Source organism: Macaca fascicularis, chromosome 19 (genome assembly GCF_037993035.2).
Source record: "Macaca fascicularis isolate 582-1 chromosome 19, T2T-MFA8v1.1".
Lineage (NCBI taxonomy): Eukaryota > Metazoa > Chordata > Mammalia > Primates > Cercopithecidae > Macaca > Macaca fascicularis.
Window position 1 is genome coordinate 20,658,801 of NC_088393.1, and position 23,144 is coordinate 20,681,944.

Here is a 23,144-nt window from a genome sequence, read left to right on the forward strand (position 1 = left end):
CAGGAGTTCGAGACCATCCTGGCTAACACGGTGAAACCCCGTCTCTACTAAAAAATACAAAAAACTAGCCGGGCGAGGTGGCGGGCGCCTGTAGTCCCGGCTACTCGGGAGGCTGAGGCAGGAGAATGGCATAAAAACCCGGGAGGCAGAGCTTGCAGTGAGCTGAGATCCGGCCACTGCACTCCAGCCTGGGCGACAGAGCGAGACTCCGTCTCAAAAAAAAAAAAAAAAAAAAAAAAAAATTTCAATAAGAAAAAAGAGTAAACATGTAATCTATGGGAATACACTTTAACTCATTTGCAGTTTAAAGCCACTAACAAAGTGACTAATAGAGATGTTATTTTACTATGTGCCAAATAGTATATTATATTCCTACCATCTTGTACCTACACCCTTGAGTAAGGTGGGATAAAGTTAGTGGCACAATAATGGTTCATCAAATGCACAATAGTGTTAATATGGTAAAAATAAAATAAAATTAAGTTCACAACCTATTTTTTTTTTTTGACAGTTTTGTTCTTGTTGTCCAGACTGGAGTGCAATGGCACAATCTCGGCTCCCTGCAACCTCTGTCTCCCGGGTTCAAGCGTTTCTCCTGCCTCAGCCTCCTGAGTAGCTGGGATGACAGGAATGTACCACCATGCCTGGCTAATTTTTTTGTATTTTTAGTAAAGACTGGGTTTCTCCAGTAGTTCAAGACCAGTCTGTTGGTCAGGCTGGTCTTGAACTACTGACCTCAGGTGATCCACCCGCCTCGGCCTCCCAAAGTGCTGAAATTACAGGTGTGAGCCATCAAGCCCAGCCCTAACAGTTTTAAAATGTACTGCATTTTATTACATAAAAGTACAAGTAGTAAAGTAATATACTCATTTATTTTAATAACGTTCTAAACATAATTGTCACTATAATAAAGTTATTGCTCTGAACATTTACCTTATACATTACTTAATAGAATTTTACTACAAAGAGCCTCTCTACTTGTATTTTCATTATGGAGCTTACATTTTAATGTTCTTATTATTTTATAGAAAAGGTCATAATGTCCAAATAATTTTTTAAAATCTCTGATATCTCTGATGCAGAAGCAATTGATCACATGCTTTCTCACATGTGAATAGAAAATAACAGCATAATTTGAAATCTGTATTACATCATTATTCAGCTTTCAAAACATTTTATTCAAGGAAACAAATACACTTTCAATGGAATTACAATGCTTCCAAAAATCTACTCCTTTTAAAGTTACATAGAAATCATTTACCTAAAAACTGCTGCTGTGGATTAGTTTTTATACCCAATGCTCTGATTTAGTATAATGTCTGAAATATCAGGGCCTTAGTTATTCTACTGTAACTTCTCTGATATTTATATACAATCTATTTTGAATTAAATATTTTTTCATATTTACTGCATCTGCAAAATTATATTTTAGTATAAACTCTCTGCTGTTTTCTAAGCTGTAGTTTCTGAAAAAAAAAAAAAAAGTGTTTCTAAACTTAATACATTTGTAGGACTCATCTCCAGTATAAATTCCCTGATGTTGAACAAAGCTTGAGCAACTGCGTTAGGGTTTCCTTCAGTACAAAATGTGTGCAATAAAATCTGTGATAAAAGTAAATGTACTATATAACCCTCTTTATATTTGTAATGCTTTTCACAAAAAATACTCATTTTAAAGACTTATACTTTCTGAAAGTTTTTTTGACAGTAATTGCAATTTTAATGCTTTTATTAAAAGGAATCTTTTTTTTTTTTTTTTTTGGAGACAGAGTCTCGCTCTGTTGCCCAGGCTGGAGTGCAGTGGCCAGATCTCAGCTCACTGCAAGCTCCACCTCCCGGGTTCACACCATTCTTAAAAGGAATCTTTTTATGTTGAGTTAGATGTGAGTAGGAATTAATGGGTTTTCCATATTCCTTCTATTTGTACAGTTTTTCTCAAGGATACTAGCTTTTCTGTGAAATAAGGTTTAAGAACTGATTAAAAGTTTTGCCACATTCTTCACACTTGTAGTTTTGCCAGTATGAATTATCTTACCTACAATCAAGTGTGGCAACCATATAAAGGCTTTGACACATTTTATATATTTCTAGGGTTTCACACTAGTATAATCATTGTTACGTATAGAGAAGTTGGAGGTGTTGGTAAAAGCACTGTCATATTTTTTAGCTGTGTAGATTTCCTCTTCAGTATGAATTATCACCATGTCTCTTAAGAATTGAGAACTTGTGGCTGGGCATCATGACTCATGCCGGTAATCCCAGTACTTCAGGAGGCCAAGGCAGGTGCATCTCCTGAGGACAGGAGTTCGAGACCAGCCTGGCAAACATGGCGAAATCACATCTCTACTAAAAATACAAAAGTGAGCTGGGCATGTTGGAGGACACCTGTAATCCCAGTTACTCAGGAAGCTGAGGCAGGAGAATGGCTTAAATCCAGGAGGCAGAGGTTGCAGTGAGCCGAGATCATAGCATTGTACTCCAGCATGGGTGATGAGCATGAAACTTCATCTCAAAAAAAAAAAAAAAAAAATTGAAAACTTGTTATAGGCTCTGCCACATTCCTCAAACTTGTAGGATTTTTGTCCAGTATGAATTATGTGTAAGAAGGGTTCAGAACTTCCTAAAAGCTTTGTCACATTCTTTGTATTTATAGGGTTTATGTTTCATATAAATTCTCATATTTAGTAAAAGTTGATAGCTGACTAAAGGCTTTCCCACATTCATCAAACTCACAGGGTTTCTCTCCAGTATGAATTATCATATGTCTAGGAAGGGCAGAGGTGTCCTTAAAGGCTTTGTCGCATTTTCTTATTTATTGGCTTTCTCTTCCGCATGAATTATCTCATGTCTACTAAGCTGTGAGGATGAAATAAAGGCTTTGCCACATTTATCACGCTTTACAGTTTCCCTCCAATATGAATTTTCTTATGTGTAAAAAGGATAGTGGGTTAAAAGCTTTGCCACATTCTTCACATTTATAGTTTCTCTCCAGTATGAATTACCTTATGTGTAGTAAGGGTAGAGGAGCACTTAAAGCCTTTGCCACATTCTTCACATTTGTAGGGTTTCTCTCCAGTATGAATTCTCTTATGTCTAGTAAGGATAAAGGAGCGCTTAAAAGCCTTACCACATCGTTCACATTTGTAGGGTTTCTCTCCAGTATGAATTCTCTTATGTGCAGTAAGGTGTGAGGACGAGTTGAAGGCTTTGCCACATTCTTCACATTTATAGGGTTTCTCTCCAGTATGAATTCTCCTATGTGTAGTAAGGATAGAGAAGCACTTAAAGGCCTTGCCACATTCTTCACATTTGAAGGGTTGCTCTCCAGTATGAATTATCTTATGTGTAGTAAGGCAAGAGGAGTACTTAAAGGCTTCGCCACATTCTTCACATTTGTAGGGTTTTTCTCCAGTATGAATTCTCTTATGTGTAGTAAGGTGTGAGGACCAGTTGAAGGCTTTGCCACATTCTTCACATTTGTAGGGTTTCTCTCCAGTATGAATTATCTTATGTGTAGTAAGGGATGAGAAGTACTTAAAGGCTTTGCCACATTCTTCACACTTGTAGGGTTTCTCTCCAGTATGAATTCTTTTATGTGTAGTAAGGACAGAGGAGTGCTTAAAGGCCTTGCCACATTCTTCACATTTGTAGGGTTTCTCTCCACTATGAATTATCTTATGTGTAGTAAGGATAGAGGAGCGCTTAAAGGCCTTGCCACATTCTTCACATTTGTAGGGTTTCTCTTCAGTATGAATTATCTTATGTGTAGTAAGGTTAGAGGAGCGCTTAAAGGCCTTTCCACATTCTTCACATTTGTAGGGTTTCTCTCCACTATGAATTATCTTATGTGCAGTAAGGTATGAAAACCGGCTAAAGGCTTTGCCACAGTCTTCACATTTGTACCGTCTCTCTCCACTATGAATTATCTTATGTGTAGTAAGGTGTGAGGACCAGTTGAAGGCTTTGCCACATTCTTCACATTTGTAGGGTTTCTCTCCAGTATGAATTTTCTTATGTGTAGTAAGGGTTGAGGACTCGTTAAAAGCTTTGCCACATTCTATACATTTGAAAGGTTTTTTTCCAGTATGTCTTATCTTATGTCTGTTTGAATCTGAAAATTTACGAACGACTTTCACATATTTATCACACTGAAATATTTTCCTTTGGGTAGTTGTCAAATATTGGTTAAGTTCATTATAACCTCTTTTGTGCACCTTACACTCATCCACACTTTCACAGCCTTTTTTAAACTGTAAATTGTCATGTCCACATTTTTCATATCTTCTCAGTATCCCTTTATGGAAATAATCTTTTATGTTCTGCTCTGGCCAAAGGTCTTGGGTAAAATGAGAACACAAAACTGAAAGAAACAATAAAAACACATTACTTCGATTGCTAGACTCAGATAAATATAATTTACAAATCTAACCTATAAAGTTATACAAACTACCTAAGCAAGATGACACAGCAAAATATCGCGAGCTGTAATTTCTTCCTGGACACGTAAATGTAACAAAAACATACTGCCCAAAATACATCTGTAAAAAATTTATAAGTCAGTTAAGTGTATGAAGGGCCCCAGGCGAGCACAATGCAAAGAGTCACATAGAAGATAAAGAAAAGCCTGTTACTTATACCCAACACAGCTCTTCCTGCTCTCCAGTATAACATTATGCCTTTAAAAGTAAATTCCCCATCAGATGCAGTGGCTCATGCCCGTAATCCCAGCACTTTGGGAGGCTGACACGGGTGGATCATGAAAAATTCGCCCCCATGACCCAAACATGTCCCACCAGGTCCCACATCCAACACTGAGAATTTCTATTGCAGCATGAGGTTTGGATAACATGGACATCCAAACCATATTATAGACCAACTAGGCTTCACAGAAACACACAAAACTCTCCAGTCAAAACCAAGATAATACACAATATTCCTATTTGCATCTGGTGTATTCTGTTAGGACACACACCAAGTTTTGTTAAATTAAAAATACTGACTGTGTGCCATGGCTCTTGGCTATAATCCTAACACTTTGGGAGATTGATTGGGGCCAAAAGTTTGAGACCAGCCTGGGCAACATAGTGAGATCCTAACACTACAAACAAGCAATTAGCCAGACATGGTAGTGCATATCTACAGTCCTAGCTACTCAAAATATTGAGGTGAAGGGGATCACTTGAGCCCCGGAGGCTGAGGCTACAGTGAGCCACAATTCTGCCACTGCGCTGCAGCCTGGGTGACAGTAAGCTTTGTCTCAAAACAACAACCACCAATTATTTTAAAAACACTACATACACTGTGTTTTCTAACAAAAACTGAATGAAACTAGGAATTAAAAGCAAAAGTCAAACTGGAAATTTCAAAACTACATGAAAATGAAACACACTCTACAACATATTCTTGCTCAGGGGGCAAAAAATTTCATTTTTCAAAGATGTCAATACAACCTACAGTTGAAACCTACAGTAACATGGCCAGGCGTGGTGACTAATGCCTGTAATCCCAGCACTTTGGGAGGCTGGGGTGGTGGATCACGAGGTCAGGAGATTGAGACCATCTGGCTAACACGGTGAAACCCCATCTTTACTAAAAATACAAAAAATTAGCCGGGCATGGTGGTGAGTGCCTGTAGTCCCAGCTACTTGGGAGGCTGAGGCAGGAGAATGGCATGAACCTAGGAGGCAGAGCTTGCAGTGAGCCAAGATTGCGTCACTGCACTCCAGCCTGGGTGACAGAGTGAGACTCTGACTCAAAAAAAAAAAAAAAACCTACAGTAACATAAACGATGTAACACTGACACAAAGATAAACAGATGAAAGAACAGAATAGAGAGCTCAGAAATGAACCCTTCTGTTCTTTGATCTTTGATCTTTGTGATCAGAAGATCTTTGTGATCAGAAGATCATCTGATCTTCCACAAAGTTGCCATGCATACAAAATAGAAAGAAATAATCTCTTTTAAAAATGTTGAAAACTGAATATCAACACTGATAAAATAAAGTTGTTTATTTCCTTGAATGATACAATAATATATTTTATTATTTTTTTTTTTGAGACAGAGTCTTGCTCTGTCACCCAGGCTGGAATGCAGTGGGGCAATCTCAGCTCACTGCAAGCTCCGCCTCCCGGGATCACGCCATTCTCCTGTCTCAGCCTCCCGAGTAGCTGGGACTACAGGTGCCCACCACCATGCCCAGTTAATTTTTTGTATTTTTTGTAGAGACGGGGTTTCACCGTGTTAGCCAGGATGGTCTCGATCTCCTGACCTCATGACCCCCTGCCTCAGCCTCCCAAAGTGCTGAGATTACAGGCATGAGCCACCATACCCGGCCAATTACATATTTTAAATAAAATGCTTAAACATAAAAATACACAAATGGGAAAAAGCATTTGAAAGAACATACAAAATTACTAATTTGTAGAGAAATTTTTTAAAAAACACCATGACAAAATCAACTTACACCCATTAGGTGCAATGAAAATAAAACCGATGTTGATTGCTGGTGGAAAACAAAGACACAGCCATTATTTTAAAATGTTATAAATGTTCCTCATGTATAAATCTATATCCAAAATGTGTAACACAGGCCATATGCAATGTCTCAAGCCTGTAATCCTAGCAGTTTGGGAGGCTGAGGTGGGCAGATAACCTGAAGTCAGGAGTTTGAGACCAGCCTGGCCAACATGGTGAAATACCATTTCTACTAAAAATAAAAGATTAGCTTGGCGATGTGACATGCACCTGTAATCCCAGCTACTTGGGAGGCTGAGGTAGGAGAATCACTTGAACCCAGAAGGCAGAGGTTGCAGTGAGCCGAGATCGCACTACTGTACTTTAGCCTGGGCAACAGAGTGAGACTCCATCTCAAAAAAAGGAAAACAACAAAAAAACAAAATATGCAACACAAGACCTGGAAGATATAATTGAAAATCCATGTTTATTGTACCAGTATTCACAAAAGCAATCCAGATGTCTCTTGATTTATAAATAAAAATGTAACATATACATATGATGAAGTATTATTCCACCTTAGAAAAAACAATATTCTCAATTTTAAGATGAACTTTGAGAATATTATGTCACCTGAATTAATCCGGTGACAGAATTATGGATATTGTATGATTCCATGTATATGAGATATCTTAAGTAGTCAAAACCATAAAATCAGAAAGTAGAAGGTATGTCTATTAAGGCCTGGAAAGAGGGTAAAATGAGCAGTTGGTACTTAATGGTCAATGACTTTTAGTTTTACAAGGTGTAAAGTTTCTAGAAGTCTTTTGCATACAATGTGAACATATTTAACATGCCTGAAATGAACAGCTGTTTTTTTGAGACAGGGTCTCACTCTGTCACCGAAGCTGGAGTATAGTGGTACAATTTTGACTTCCCCTCAATCTCCCAAGTAGCTGGGACCACAGCTGCACACCACCATACCTAGCTATTAATTTTTTTTTTTTTATAGAGAGGGGTCACCATATGTTGCCCTGGCTGATCTCAAACTGTTGGGCTCCAGGGATCCTCCAGTCTTGGCCTCCCAAAATCCTGGGATTACAAATAAGAGCCTCCACCTAGCCTGGCCCTGAAATGCACACTTCAATAGATTTAAGATGGTAAATTTTATGTTATGTGTTTTTAAGACAATTTTTTAAAAGAAAAACTGAAAAAAAAACCAAAACAGAATTATATATCTTTTTGAAAATTACTTTCAAATCGTAGAAGTGCTTCTCTCACAAAAGCAAATATATAGTCATCATTAAACACATGGTGAAAATAAGACTATCTTGATGACTAGTCACTTAGACAAGATAAAACTACCATCAAAAATCAGCTAAGAAAGAATATAGGATAAGCCATAACTAAAATTGGGGTCATATTTATAGATAAATACACATACATATGTAATCTGATTGTGATAGACATGCATAACTTATATCTTAAATTGACTTAAAATGTACAAAAAGAATTGCAAATTGTCTAAAATTGTAATACATAAGTAAACCCAAAACACCCAATAAACTAATGTTAAGAAACCTACACTGAGGCCAGGTGCAGTGGGTCACATCTGTAATCCCAGCACTTTGGGAGACCAAAGCATGCAAATCCCGAGGTCAGCAGTTCCAGACCAGATTGGCCAATATGGTGAAACCCTATCTTTGCTAAAAATACAAAAATTAGCTGAGCGTGGTGGCACATGCCTGTAGTCCCAGCGTCTCAGGAGGTCAAGGCAGAAGAATCACTTGAACCCCAGAGGGGTTCAAAACTTCAAAACAACAATAAGAGAAATGTTTACTCGTAAAATCTTGTATGCAACATTGATGTATAATTTAAAAAAATTGTCAGGCTGGGCGCAGTGGCTCACGACTGTTATCTCAACACTTTGGGAGGCCAAGATGAGCAGATCACCTGAGGTCAGGAGTTCAAGACCAGCCTGGCCAATGTGGTGAAGCCCCATGTCTACCAGAAATACAAAAATTAGCTGGGGATGGTGACACATGTCTGTAATCCCAGCTACCTGGGAGACTGAGGTATGAGAATAGTTTGAACCCAGGAAGTGGAGTTCGCAGTGAGCTAAGATCACACCACTGCACTCCAGCCTGGGTAACAGAGCGTGACTCCATCTCAAAAAAAAAAAAAAAAATTTTCTAGATAATTGCAATATTTAACTATTAGTATGTACTCACTAAATGCAAGTATTCTGAATCATTGGCATGCACTGTGTGGCAGTAAAATTTCAGAGAATATACAGTATAATTATGAATAGAAGATTCTAATGAGAAAATAAATTAGCATTTAAAAGAAACTAGTTACTTTTAATGTTTTCAATATATGGTATTCTTACACAAATTGAAACTGCTGTAATCCAACTTTAGAAACAAAGAGTAGCTTACATTGTTAAATAAAAAAATATATATTTTCCAGAATAGTGTTAGACCCTCTGATATGTACAACGAGTATTAGGAAATAAACTATTTTATTATGGAGATATAGGCTGAAAAAAGTAGATGAACATCCTATAATTCCTTTTTGCCTGCAGAAAACTTAAATTTATAAATAACTATTTTAGTAACTATGGGTGCCTACTAATTATACAATTTACTTCAGGCATACCATGCAAATTCTAGCATATTGCCTTAAATATCTGAATCTAAAATTACAAACAAATCTGAAAGAGAAAATAGGAAGTAAAAACTTATAGGGAGAGTGACATCAGTGAGATGAAAAGATTAAAAGTGCCATATTTTCATATTCCCTTACGGCAAAACAATGTCAGCCATCTCTGACAAAAATACTTTTATGAGAGAACCAGGATTATGACTCACACCTGTAATGACAGCTCCATGGTACATTAAGGTTGGAGAACTGCTTCAGGCCAGGATTTTGAGACCAGCCTGGGTCTCAAAGACCAGATCAAAGATGTAGCAAGATGCCATCTCCAAAATAAGTGCCGCTAAGGGAGATTTGAGAGCCAGGGAGGGAGTTGTGAAACGCTATTAAAGCTTAAGATTGAGAAGTGTTCTATTCAGAAGGCAGGCTCTCATTCAGGTGGGAAACTACAGGACCCTTGTTCTTGGCTACAGACCAGAATAGGGTTCACCCAACTTAGTCCCACTGAGAATTCTGAACTTACTCTATAACCACCCCAAACTCCCAGCCACAGTCTGGCAGAGGTCCTTCCATTCCAGAGACCTAGAAGAAGACATCCATTTACAGTAATGTAGGCAGGCCTGCAGACCTTGGCCTTTACTGGGGTTCCTGAAGTGGTTCCTGACTCAGTTTCAGTTACTTGAGCCACAGTTTATGGTCAGTTCTGCCTACATAGAAACCCACGCAACTGGGCTAGAAGGCGTGCCTCATGCCTGTAATTCCAGTACTTTCAGAGGCCAAGGCCGGCAGATCATCTGAGGTCAGGAGTTTGAGACCAGCCTTGCCAACATGGTGAAACCCAGTCTCTACCAAAAAAATACAAAAAATTAGCTGGGTGTTGTGGCGAGTACCAGTAATCCCAGCTACACAGCAGGCTGAGGCAGGAGAACCGCTTGAACCTGGGAGGCAAAGGTTGCAGTGAGCCGAAATCATGCCATTGGACTTTAGCCTGGGCAACAAGAGTGAAACCCAACCCCATCTTGGGGGAGAAAAAAAAAAAGAAAGAAAAGAAAAGAAAAGAATCCATTGCAATTGAAGAAAAATAAGTAAAAGTTGCTGTTTGTGGATCATACCTCTTATATTTAAAAAACCATAAACAGTACATTAAAACCTATCTAAACTAACAAATACACTGAATAAATTAGCAAAATATAAAATTAACACACAAGTGTATGTATGGTTTCATATGCTTAAAACAAACTATCTGATAAAATAGAGGAAGAAAAAATCTTATTTAATATAGCATTAAATAATAAATTTCTGAGAAAAAAATTAACCAAGGTAAGAAAATGTTTACAACAAAAAAAGAAAAAATGAGAAGGTCCAAATACATTTTAAAATATTTTATGTCTAGAGATTGAAAGAATAAATCTTATTAAAGTGTCATATTATCCAAAGTGATCTATAGATTTTATAAACATCCTGTCAAAATTGCAGTGGTTTTTACAGTAATGGAAAACACAATTCTAAAATTTACATCAAACTAAAATAAACTCTGAATAGCCAAAACAATCTTGAAAAAAAAGAACAAAGCAGAAGAATATCATCTTATAATTTCAAACTATATTTTAAAACTATGTAGTAATAAAAATAGAAAGGACTAAGCAGGAAAAAAAAAATTTTTTTTCAACAGAAATGACTACTTTCACACATTTCAGACCTGATGCAAAAAGAGAAATAATTCTCAAAATCATGCAGATATGTATATGTCCCCAAAACAATGAAAAAGCAGTCAGATTGTGCAGTTTTTTACATGCCATGAAGAGGACTTTGGCTCTCACTGTGAACCTGAAGGGAGCTCACTGAAAGAAAAGTAGAATTTTTACAAAATTTAAAAGCATAAGCAGAAGATGCCCCTTTATAAGAGCAAAATTTTAAAAAAGAATAAAAAAAAAAAAAACAAAAAAAACAAAAAAACAAAAAGAAAAAACCCCAGCTGACCAGGAACTATTTCCTTTGGAACACAGCTTCCCAAATCACACTTTAAGGACTGGCCTTCTCTTTGACCTGGGGACCTCTTATCTGTGTCTGTTGTATTCATTTTCACTTACACCTACCTGAGGGGTTGGCTACCATCTCATGTTTCTTCATAGTCAAAGGTTTTTCTCCTTGCTCCAGACAGGTGATGAGGTCTGGCTTAGAGACCACAATACCTGTTTTATTAAAAACAAATAACATGAATCTTGCTCATATTCTCCACTTGCAAGCTAGTAATGTGCTCAGCAAAGACAATGTAATAAAATATTCTAGTAAATTAATACCAAAATACAAATTATAACAGAAATTTCTAAATATTTAGAAAATACTTTCAATTTGCCGGGTGCAGTGGCTCACGCCTGTAATCCCAGCACTTTGGGAGGCCGAGGCGGGTGAATCACGAGGTCAGGAGTTTGAGACCAGCCTGGCCAGCATGGTGAAACCCCATCTCTACTAAAACTACAAAAATTAGCTGAGCATGGTGATGTGCATCTGTAGTCCCAGATATTCGGGAGGCTGAGGCAGAACTGCTTGAACTTGGGAGGTGGATGTTGCAGTAACCTGAGATCACACCACTGCACTCCAGCCTGGGTGACAGAGCAAGACTGTCTCAAAAAAAAAAAAACAAAAAAAAAACAAAAAGAAAGAAAGAAAATAACTTTCAATTTGTAGGTTTCTTAATTGTCCTGCCTGGCACTACTGAATCAAAAATTGGTGGTGGTAATTAGGTTTTCAGGTGGAAGCTACAATATTTTATGCCACTAAATTTCTGGAATTACCACCAATTTGGAGTGAAGATTACAGCTCACCTCAGAAATAGGGAAAGGTTGGATTAAGATGAAACATCTTGAAGAAATTTTTTTTCTTTTTTTTCCTCAAGACGAAATCTTGCTCTGTTGCCCAGGCTGGAGTGCAATGGCATGATTTCAACTCACTGCAACCTCTGCCTTCTGGGTTCAAGCTATTCTCCTGCCTCACCCTCCTGAGTAGCTGGGATTATAGCCACGTGCCACCATGCCTGGCTAATTTCTTCTACTTTGAGTAGAGATGGGGTTTCACCATGTTGGCCAGGCTGATCTTGAACTCCTGGCCTCAGGTAATCACCTCACCTCAGCCTCCCAAAGTGCTGGGATTACAGGCAAGAGGCACCGAAGAGTTTCTCTTTTCTAAATGACCGAATTCTGAAGATTTTCTTGAAAAAGTGAATCTGAAACTCTTCTATAAAAGAATAAATTACTAAAAAAATTCTACAAAAAAGAGAAATAAAACCTTTTGTGTATATTATGAATAATGTATTAAAGTTTTTCTCACCAAGGAAGACCAGGTTTCTGTAGTTCTCTAACATCACATTCCTATATAAATTCCGCTGTGCAGTGTCCAGGCAATGCCACTCCTCCAGAGAGAATTCTATGGCCACGTCTCTAAACTGCAATGGCCCCTGAAACACACACACATACGTTTTTACCAAGTGGTCATGCGTGGAATTTTTAATTTGACTTAAGGTGAAATGAGAGAGTAAACACAAATGGTTCTGACTTATAGGACTAAAATTATCCAATAAAATAACTTTCAAAACAGAAATGTTATCTAATGTATTCTCTGAGAAAAAGAACAGCATGAGATCCACAACATCAGTTCATATATTTTTCTAGATAGTAAAGTGTAAAATTAAGGAACACAAACATGTACATTTTTGAGTGCTGTGTTTACACCATACGGAATGAGTTGTGAATATTCAGATGAAAAAGATGCCGGGCGCGGTGGCTCAAGCCTGTAATCCCAGCACTTTGGGAGGCCGAGACAGGCGGATCACGAGGTCAGGAGATCGAGACCATCCTGAACACGGTGAAACCCCGTCTCTACTAAAAAATACAAAAAAACTAGTCGGGCGAGGTGGCGGGCGCCTGTAGTCCCAGCTACTCGGGAGGCTGAGGCAGGAGAATGGCGTAAACCCGGGAGGCGGAGCTTGCAGTGAGCTGAGATCCGGCCACTGCACTCCAGCCTGGGCGACAGAGCCAGACTCCATCTCAAAAAAAAAAAAAAAAAAAAAAGAAAAAGATATGTTGAGTTAGAAGGCACCTTTCAAATTTAAATATATACAATACGTTGAAGACCTTATTGTGCAGGGGTTTTTTTCCCAGAAGATCTGGAATGAAGTCTGATTTTTCGAATTTCTAACAAGCTCACCAATAATGTCAATGTTTTTGGCCCAAGAAGGATATTTTGTCAAACATCCAGTCAGTGGAATAGCCTGTGTTTTTCTCAGTTTTTCTGGCCTGTAAACAAAGATAAGAGCCTGCATTTTCCAAAGAAAAATATATAGACAAAATTAAGAAGAAAGGACAACTGCCAGATTAAATGTGATGGTTTACTCACATGAGCTGCATAAAGATTCTTAATAATGAAGAGAAAAATAATCAGCTATATAGTGAAAACAATCTGTCAGAGCCATTTAAGCAAGTGAATCATTAACCATTAACTGCACTAGGAGAAATTTTTATGATGTGCTAATGCACATAGAAGAACACAGCATCACTGTTGAAATATTCGTCTTTCAAAAAAGTAAATAAAATCTGATTTAATCATAAAGAATCATCAGTTTTACGCAAACCTCAAAAGACAGATAACTCCTATGTTTGGACACATCTATTTATTGTACCAAGCATATGATGCATAATTCAATTATTTATCCAGTTGCTTGTCTAGACTAAAAGTTTCTGGATTGTAGGAACCAAGACTGCTTAATAGTTTTTTTTTAATGGTCCTATAAAATGGGAGCAACTAGTTTATCCATTTGGGTCTCCAGATCTTTTCCTTCTTTATCATCCAAGTACCAGAAAACTGGAGAAACTCTCATCTGGGTACCAACCAACGAGGGGATGAACAAACACAGGATGACTCATTTCTCTTACACTGAGACAGAAGGAGAATTAGCCACTCTTGTCAGCCTAACACAATTCTGCTCTGAACATCCTCAAATGCCTCAAAGACACCTACGTGATTTTGAGGGACTTTCCAGTGACCCTGGGCTGATGGCCCAATGATAAGCCAGGCTGGAGAGACTCAAGCTGAAGACCAATGCGACAGAATAGAGAGCCCAGAAATAATGGCACCCTCCTGCAACCATCAGATTTTTGACAAAGCTGACAAGAGAAATGTGGGAAGAATTATCTCTTTAATAAATGGTGCTGGAATAACTACCTAGCACTATGTAGAAGACAGAAACTAGGTCCCTTCATTACCGCATATACAAAAATCAACTCAAGATAAATTAAACACTTAAATGTAAAATTATAAGAAACACTGCATGACAACCTAGGAAATACCATTCTAGACATAGAAACTGGCAAAGACTTCATGAGGAAGCTACCAAAAGCAACTGCAACAAAAGCAAAAATTGACAAATGGGACCTATTTAAACTAAAGAGCTTCACAGCAAATAAACTATCAACAGAGTAAACAGACAACCTACAGAAGAAAGAAAATATTTGCAAACTTTGCCTCTGACAAACGTCTCATATCCAGAATTTATTAGAAACTTAAACAAATTTAAAAGAAAAAAACAAACAACCTCATTAAAAAGTAGGCAAAAAAGATGAACAGATGCTTTTCAAAAGAAGACATACATGTGGCTAACAAGCATATGAAAAAAATGCTCATCTGTAATGATTAGAGGAATTAAAAGAAAAACCATAATGAGATACCACCTCACACCAGTCAGAATGGCTATTTTTAAAAAGTCAAAAAATAACAGATGCTGGCAAGGTTGCAGAGAAAACGGAATGTTTATACTCGGCTGGTGGGAGTGTAAATTAGTTCAACAACTGTAAAAAGCAGTGTGGTGATTCCTCACAGAACTAAAAACAGAATTATCATTTGACCCAGGAATCTCATAATTGGGTATATAGCCAAAGAAATATAAATTATTATATTATAAAGACACATCCACATGCATGTTCAGTGCAGCACTATTCACAATAGCAAAGACATGGACAGGCCCTAAATGCCTATCAGTGGTAGACTGGATAAAGAAAATATGGTATGGTCAGATGCGGTGGCTCATGCCTGTAATCCCGGCACTTTGGGAGGCCGAGGCAGGTGGACTGCCTGAGCTTAGAAGTTTCAGACCAGTCTGAGAAAACAATGCAAAATCCTGTCTCCACGGAAAATACAAAAAGAAAAATTGGCAAGGTGTGGTAATGCCCATGTGTAGCCCCAAGAAGAGGATGAGGCAGGAGAGAATTGCTTGAGCCTGGGAGGTTGAGGCTAAAGCCAGCCAATATCATGCAATGGCACTCTAGCCTGGGCAATAAGGGAGACCATGTCTTCAAAAATAAAATAAATACAAAATATGGTACATAAATATCATGGAATACTTTGTGGCCACTAAAAAATAAAATCATGTTGTTTTCTCTAACATCAATGAAGCTGGAGACCATTATTCTTAGAAAACAAATGCAGAGGCTTGGTGCAGTGGCTCAAGCCTGTAATCCCAGCACTTTGGGAGTCAAATGTCGGTTGATCACTTGAAGTCAGCAGTTTGAGACCAGCCTTCCCAACATGGAGAAACCCTGTCTCCACTAACAATACAGAATTAGCTGGGCGTGGTGGCACGCACCTGTAATCCCAGCTACTCAGGAGGCTGAGGCAGGACAATCACGTGAAACTGGGAGATATAGGTTGCAGTGAGCCTGGATCACACCACTGCACTCCAGCCTGGGCAACAAGAGTGAAACTGTCTTCAACAAAAAAAAAAAAAAAAAAAAAGAAAGAAAGAAAAAGAAAATAATGCAGAAACAGAAAACCAAATGCATGTTATTATTTATAAGTAACAGCTACATAATAAGAACATATGAACACAAAGAGAACAACAGATGCTGTGGCCTAGTTGAGGGTAGAGGGTGGAAGACTAGGAGGATCAGAAAACATACCTGTTTTGTGCTATGCTTAATACCTCAGTGACAAAATAAGCTGTGCACAAAACCCCCATGTACCAAAACAAACCCAAGGGTACCCCGAAACAAAAATAAAAACTAAAAGAAAAAATTAAATCCCTGGGTGGGAGAGAGTGCAATGTGGGTGAGAGGACTGATTTTTGCTACAGACAGTAGTCCCAATGCAGCTGTACTCTGATTTATTACTGAGTGCATGCAAACGTATGAGATTATGAACAGCTGGTCCAAAATGCTAGGTTGGTGGAGAAAACAGGTTGCTGCTGCAGATTCAGTAGCTGGGGGTGGGGATATGTCAGGAGACTTGTAGAGACTTGTGGGTTCTTAGCAAGAAACACTAGGATCAAAAACGCCATGGTGAAGTTCCTGAGGGTGGTGCTTACGCCTCAGTGGAGTGTGGCCATGTCAATGTCTAGTGTGTGTGTGTTTGTGAGTGGGTGGGAATCCTGTGGTGGCAGCTGTGGGAAAATGGGGTCTGTCATCAGAGCTCCTTTCTTCTAAGTTTTCAGTCCTCTGTCACCCTGGGAGAATACCTGGAATCACAGAACAATGGGCAGTGTGACAGCCTGTGTACTGGACAACAGAGCTCCCATTCCCAAACACCTAGAGTTTTATTCCAGGCCAGGCCTCTGTGATATCTTTTTTCTGGCACCAAATTTGTAGAGTTTGCTGAACATCAAACAATTCTCCAACACCAACTCATTGTCTAACACTTGAATTCTGACACCACCCAGCGTCAACACAGACCCTGATTCAGGGCTCGGTCCCGCAACACTGTCCTCACTGCAGATGCCAATCACAAACCCCATGGGCTTATCTACGCTTCTGAGCTACTGTTTAAAAACTGGGGAGTCCCATAACCTCCCTGAAGTTCGATAATTTGGTAGAGCTACTCACAGAGCTCAGCAAAACACTGTAGTTAGGTTTACCAGTTTCATATGTGAGATGCAGCCCAGGAAAAGCCAAATGGAAGAAAAGCATAGAACAAAGAAAAGAGATGGGGAAAGATGAAACACATAGATAATCCTGGAAAGTATTTGTGATTAATAAAATTCTCCATCCTTTGTGTGCTCCAGGAACAGTTTATGGAAAGAAACACTCTTCCCATTATGACTTAGATGGTGCTCTCTTTTCTTACTTATCACACAGCCAGACACACACACTGCACATTTTCTCCTTTTTCTCATTAAAAAAATCAGCTGAATTTGTCTTCCATGCTCAAAATAAAATATTTCTTCACTTTGTCACCCAGACTGAAGTGCAGTTTTGCGATCTCAGCTAACCACAACCTTTACCTCCCGGGTTCAAGCGAATCTCCTCCTGCCTTAGTCTTATGGGAAGCCGGGATTACACGCATGCACCACCATACCTGAATCTTTTATTTTTATTTTTATTTATTTATTTATTTATTGGTCTCGAATTCCCGACCTCAGGTGATCTGCCCGCCTCAGCCTCCCAATAATTTTTGTATTTTAGTAGAGACAGGATTTCACCATGTTGGCCAGGCTGGTCTCAAACACCTGACCTCAGGTCCACCTGCCTCAGCCTCCCAAAGTGCTGGGATTACAGGTGTGAGCCACCACACTTAGCCTAAAATAAAATAATCCTTAGTCAAACTTTTCTTAAGCTTATCTCCCTCCTTCGGGCTCCTGAACTTTGTGCTACCCTCAGTCTGAGTCAACATACAACCCCATTTTACGTCCCTCCTAAGAATACGCTGATTTCAGGGTAAGACATTCTCTGATCTAAAATCTGACTTTTTCACTCTCCATTTGCCATTCCCTTCACACCTCCTTTCTAATCTTGTTTGCTCCTCCCTAAAAAAGAAAGCCCTTTTCTGCCGACATCTTTGCAAGCCATAAAGATCTTATACTTAGTCGGTACTTTCTGCTGTTGCAATAATTTTTTGGAATTCATTTTTTTTTTACATAAATCTAATGTTTTTTATTTTACAAAGTGTAGAAAGTGCCGCAAAACATAAAAACTTCATCATCAGTAAGACCCTCTCAGTTTCCTTTCATCTTAATCTCAACTGCAACTGCCTGTGGATCCCCAGCTTTCTAGGGCTCTGTAGCTTCTCTCAGGATAAAGGCTCCTTACATGCCTGGGATGAGCAGGCTGGGAAATCTGCAGGGGAGGCTCCTCAGAAAAAAACTGAGTCTTTAATAACATCCTGTTGCAGGCTTAATATTAGCCTTAGCTTGGAGTTTTTAGGTTCAAGCTTTAATTTCCATATCAGTTATTCACTTGGTTTTTGAAACTAAGTGTTTGAAAAATCCAGGGAAATTACTCAGTTTACATAAGAGAAGGAAATTTTAAGGTGCTTACTTTTTTTTTTTTTTTTTTTTTTTTTTTTTTTTTTTTAAAGACAGAGTCTTCCTCTGTCGCCAGGCTGGAGTGCAGTGGCAGGATCTCAGCTCACTGCGAACTCCACCTTCCGGGTTCAAGCGATTCTCTCACTCCTGCCTCTCGAGAAGCTGGGATTATAGACATTTGTCATCACACCCAACTAATTTTTGCATTTTTAGTAGACATGGGGTTTCCCCATTTGGGCCAGGCTGATCTTCAAGTCCTGACCTCAAGTGATCCACCTGCCTCGGCCTCCCAAAGAGCTGGGATTACAGGCGTGAACGATCGCACCCGGCCCCATAATTTTTTAATAGCAGAAAACAGAGACTGTGAACCCCACGGACCAAAGCTCTTCCCTCTCCAGCTCTTCCCTGACCCGCACCCCGAGTCAGGATTCTCCCTTGACGACACTCCGGTGGTCCCTGCACATTCTGGGAGAGATGGGGCGCTGCGGGTGCAGAGCAGCCCACAGAGCGCTCCAGGCCAGAGCACGGTCACTGCGCAGGGAAGAGACAGGACGCCCGTGGGCCCGGCTGTCAGCGTAGCCGCCATCTTATGGTTGAACGGGACTGAGGCCGAGCTGGGCAAGGAGAACTTGGGGCGCAGATTGTGGAGCTGACTGCCCGGAGGCCTGAGTCCCGCCACAGCTACTTCTCACCGGTTCCAACCAGCGCGTCCCCCTCTCTCGGGATGTCGGACCGGCACTCTCACCATTTCTAAGCTTCCAGGGGGTCCCGGCGTCTTAGCTGTGAATCTCCCAATACCTGCAGGACACAGGGCCACAGAGGCTGGGCCTCTAGGAGCAGAAGACACACAGCAGTGAAGAAGACACCCGGAGTTCCGGCTGCAGCGAGAGACAAAGGCCCCGCCAAACCCGGAAGCCTTACGGTTCACTCTGGCTGCGTGCCTGATTGGACGGTTTCCAGCCCAGCGTCCCTGATTGGATAATGCTTAAGGCCTCGCCCCCTCAGGCCCTGAGTGACATAAGGTGTGATCAGACGCTGAGCTGAGTGAACAAAGAGCGACAGCCTAAGCAGCAGCCTTTTCAAACAGGGCTTCCTCCCTGAGCTGAGCCACGCCCACTCTAGAGCGTGGGAAAATTTTATCTTTTTTTAAATCTCTCTCTTGTTGAATGTGTTCAAAAGGTGACCGGAAGTAATTTGCTGTCATATTAATAATACATAAAATTTTTGTTCAACAGAAAATCAACTTTTACTTTGGTAATAGTATATTATCTATTAAAGCTAATTTTAATAAAACCTTATAAATAAATCAAATTTGTCATTTTTGACCACTCCAGATTTACGTATGTATTTTGTAATATCTTGTAATTTTTTATTTATATTTTAATTTTATCCACATTCTTTTTATTTTTTCAATTCGAAACAACCTTTAAGTAATTTCAAACTGCTGTAGGAGATAGAAATCATTTAGGGGCAGGCACGGATGGCTCACGCTGGTAATCCCAACACTTTGGGAGGCCAAGGTGAGTGGATCACTTGAGATCAGGAGTTCAAGACTAGCCTAGCCAACATGGTGAAACCCCATCTATACTAATAATATAAAAAGTTACCCATTTGTTGTGGTGCACATCTGTAGTCCCAGCTACTCCGGAGGCCAAGTCAGGAGAATCGCTTGAAGCCAGGAGGCGGAGGTTGTGTAACAGCCCAAGGGGTTCACCTTGCCCTTTGCCTAGACACAGCCGATTCATCAAGACAGGGGGATTTGTGGAGGACGGATGAATCTGTGCACAGACAGGTGTCTGACTCTGGAGTCGTGGCTGTTGCTTCCCTCTCTGGTGGTGAATCCTCCTTAGCCTGGTGAGGATAAATATATATCTTTTCCCGTCTACTCTTCTTATTGCAATTTGCTTATTATATCAATCTGCTTGTATTTATTTTCTTATTATGTCATTTGCTTATTATGTTATTAGTCTATAATGTCTGCATTGCCATTTACGTGGGATAAAGGTTGTTTACCCTTAAAGGTATTGTGTGTGTGTCTTTTCTTCTCCCCTCAACATTGCCAGCAGAGAACATTTTTGGCGTCACAAATAGGATTTGGAAACAAAAGTGTGCCCCTTTTTGACCAGAAGGACAGGGCTGGAGGCTCAGGGATTTCCCATATCCCGGGATGGGAACTCCCCCAGTTCTCCCTCTTGTTGAGTAAATGGTCCAGGGGAACTGGCCTTTGTGAGAATTGGGAATCTAAATTAGTGCAATTTAAACCTTTGACTGTGCGTGAAGTGCTGCAGGGGATTCTGGTCAGCAAGGGAGATGCTGAGGGGACATCCCAAAGTGGATGGTGTTTAATTGCTGCTTATAAATTAATTTATCGAGATAGGGTCTGGTTGCTACAAGAGAAATGTAAGCTGAAAAAGGAAAATGCTAATCTGACTTCCAGACTGGCCCTGGCCCAATGCCAGTCAATGTCTTGACTGATCAAGCTCAAAGCTATCAGCCTATTGCTGAAAAAAGCAGCTGTCCAGAGGGCCTGGTCAGGGTAAAACTGAAGAACTAGCCAACCGGGGCTTGAAGCGGGTAAAAACCCAGCTCGTATCTCAAAAATGGGAAATTAACCCTAGTAAAATTCAAGGACCTGCACAAAGTATAAAATCCCTTGGTGTTTTATGGAATGCAAAGAAATAGTCCATTTTACCAAAAGCTAGAGCTAAAATACTAGAATTTGCAAACCCCACCACTAAGAAGGAGGCCCAGAAATGTACTGTCTTGTTTGGATTCTGGAGACATCATATTCCCCACTTAGGTAACATTTTACAACCTCTGCATGCAGTCTCTAGAAAACGCTATGACTTTCACTGGGGAGAGAAAGACAGCATGGCATTGGAACAAGCTAAACAAACAGTGCAACTGGCCCTGGATCTATGGCCCATACGGGATGGGCCAGTAGAACTCCAAGTAACTGTCCTAGATCAACATGCTCATTGGAGCTTTGGGCAGAAACAAGATGGGAAGAGGGTACTTTTCGGGTTTTGGACTCAGAAACTGCCAGAGGCCGGAAAAGCTTATAACCCTTTCAAGAAGCAATTGTTAGCTTGCTATTGGGCTTTGCTCGAAATGGAACACCTTTGCTTCAACCATGATGTTTTTATGAGGCCTGAAATTGCTATTATGACCTGAGACATGAGTTCCCCCAAAACCCACCAGATAGGCCACACTCAAGAAAGTAGCACCGTAAAACAGAAATGGTACATACAAAACCAGGCTAAGCCAAAACCAAAGGGAGTATTACTTTTACATGAGGATGGACAAAACTTGACAGCACAGGAAACACTGAATAAGTCCTGCAGATACAGAGGGAAACACCACCCGGTGTTGCCCGTCAAATGGGGCAAATCCTTTGAAGAACTAAGCCCAGAGGATCAGAAATATGCTTGGTTTCCTGATGGATCCACCAAATACATTGGTGGGACCCGATGCTGGAAGGCTGTGGCTTATAATCCTCTTAAAAACGTAAGCGTTTCTGATGAAGGAAGGGGTGGGAGCAGCCAGTTAGCTGAACTAGTAGCCATCCTCTGAGCTATTCAGGAGGAGACCAGAGGGATTTGTCACTTGTATACCAACTCTTGATCAGTAGCAAATGGTCTTACCACCTGGGTGCCCCACTGGCAACGAAATAAATGGCTAATTGGGAATAAAGAGGTTTGGCGAGAACAATACTGGTAAGGTATCTGAATCCTGGTGCACACTACCATTATCACTGTGTTCCATGTTTGGTTTTGTTGTTGTTGTTTTTTTTTCTAGCCCTGAGATTGCAGTGCAATCTCAGCTCACTGCAACCTCTGCCTCCCACATTCATGAGATTCTCCTGCCTCACTCTACCAAGTAGCTGGGATTACAGGCATGGGCCGCCATGCCCAGCTCATTTTTTTTTTAAGACTCAGTCTCACTCTGTTGCTAGGCTGGAGTGCAGTGGCGCGATCCGGGCTCACCACAACGTCCACGTCCCAGGTTCAAGTGATTCTCCTGACTCAGCCTCGCGAGTAGCTGGGACTACAGGTTCGCACTGCCATGCCCAGCTCATTTTTGTATTTTTTGTGGAGCCAGGGTTTCATCATGTTGGCCAGGATGATCTCGATCTCTTGACCTTGTGATCCACCCAGCTCAGCCTCCCAAAGTGCTGGGATTACAGGCATGAGCCACTGCACCCGACCCTGTTTTCCATGTTGATGCTCAGGCATCTCTGCTTTTTCTTGACAGACTATTTAATCAGCAGGAAGATCAACAGGTCAAAATTTCCACCCTAACTGCAAACTTGAATGCAGGTAAATGGATTGCAACATGTTCAAGCCTTGCAATGAGAGGCATTCTAGTGTATGGCGGTATAATTGATAGCGATTACCAGGGAGAGTTAAAGGTCATTTTACACAATACCACTCCAGATTCTTTTGCTATAAAACCACAGATGCTGGTTGCTCAATTGTTAGTGGTACCTTGTCCACAATCAACCCCTGAGGAAATCTCTGCCCAACAGAGTCTACATGCAGAACTGGGGGTTTCAGCTCCCCTCGTTGCAGGTAGCTTAAATCCTGGAGTCAAAATATGGGTACAGTATCCATCAGATCCCGATCCTAAGGCTGGTGACCTTGTAGCTATGAAAACAGAAAATGAAGGCATAGTACCATTTCCTAAAGATGAAAAACAATATCATGTTCCCCTCCATTTTTGTTATTACAGGGAATAACCTATCTACTAGTG

The 23,144-nt window shown here is 40.2% G+C and overlaps 1 protein-coding gene across 1 annotated transcript in view; it reads right to left on the reverse strand.

The window, feature by feature from the left end:
* Positions 1 to 811: 811 nt before the first annotated feature.
* LOC102136574 (uncharacterized) overlaps positions 812 to 23,144 on the reverse strand; it is an 86,434-nt gene continuing 64,101 nt past the window's right edge. The window contains 8 exon segments of the mRNA XM_015440427.4: positions 812 to 2,903; positions 2,906 to 2,947; positions 2,950 to 2,981; positions 2,983 to 4,360; positions 11,206 to 11,301; positions 12,437 to 12,563; positions 19,138 to 19,362; positions 22,880 to 22,975. Of these exon segments, the coding sequence (XP_015295913.4) occupies positions 2,809 to 2,903; positions 2,906 to 2,947; positions 2,950 to 2,981; positions 2,983 to 4,360; positions 11,206 to 11,301; positions 12,437 to 12,563; positions 19,138 to 19,362; positions 22,880 to 22,975 (2,091 nt within the window). The 3' untranslated portion in view covers positions 812 to 2,808.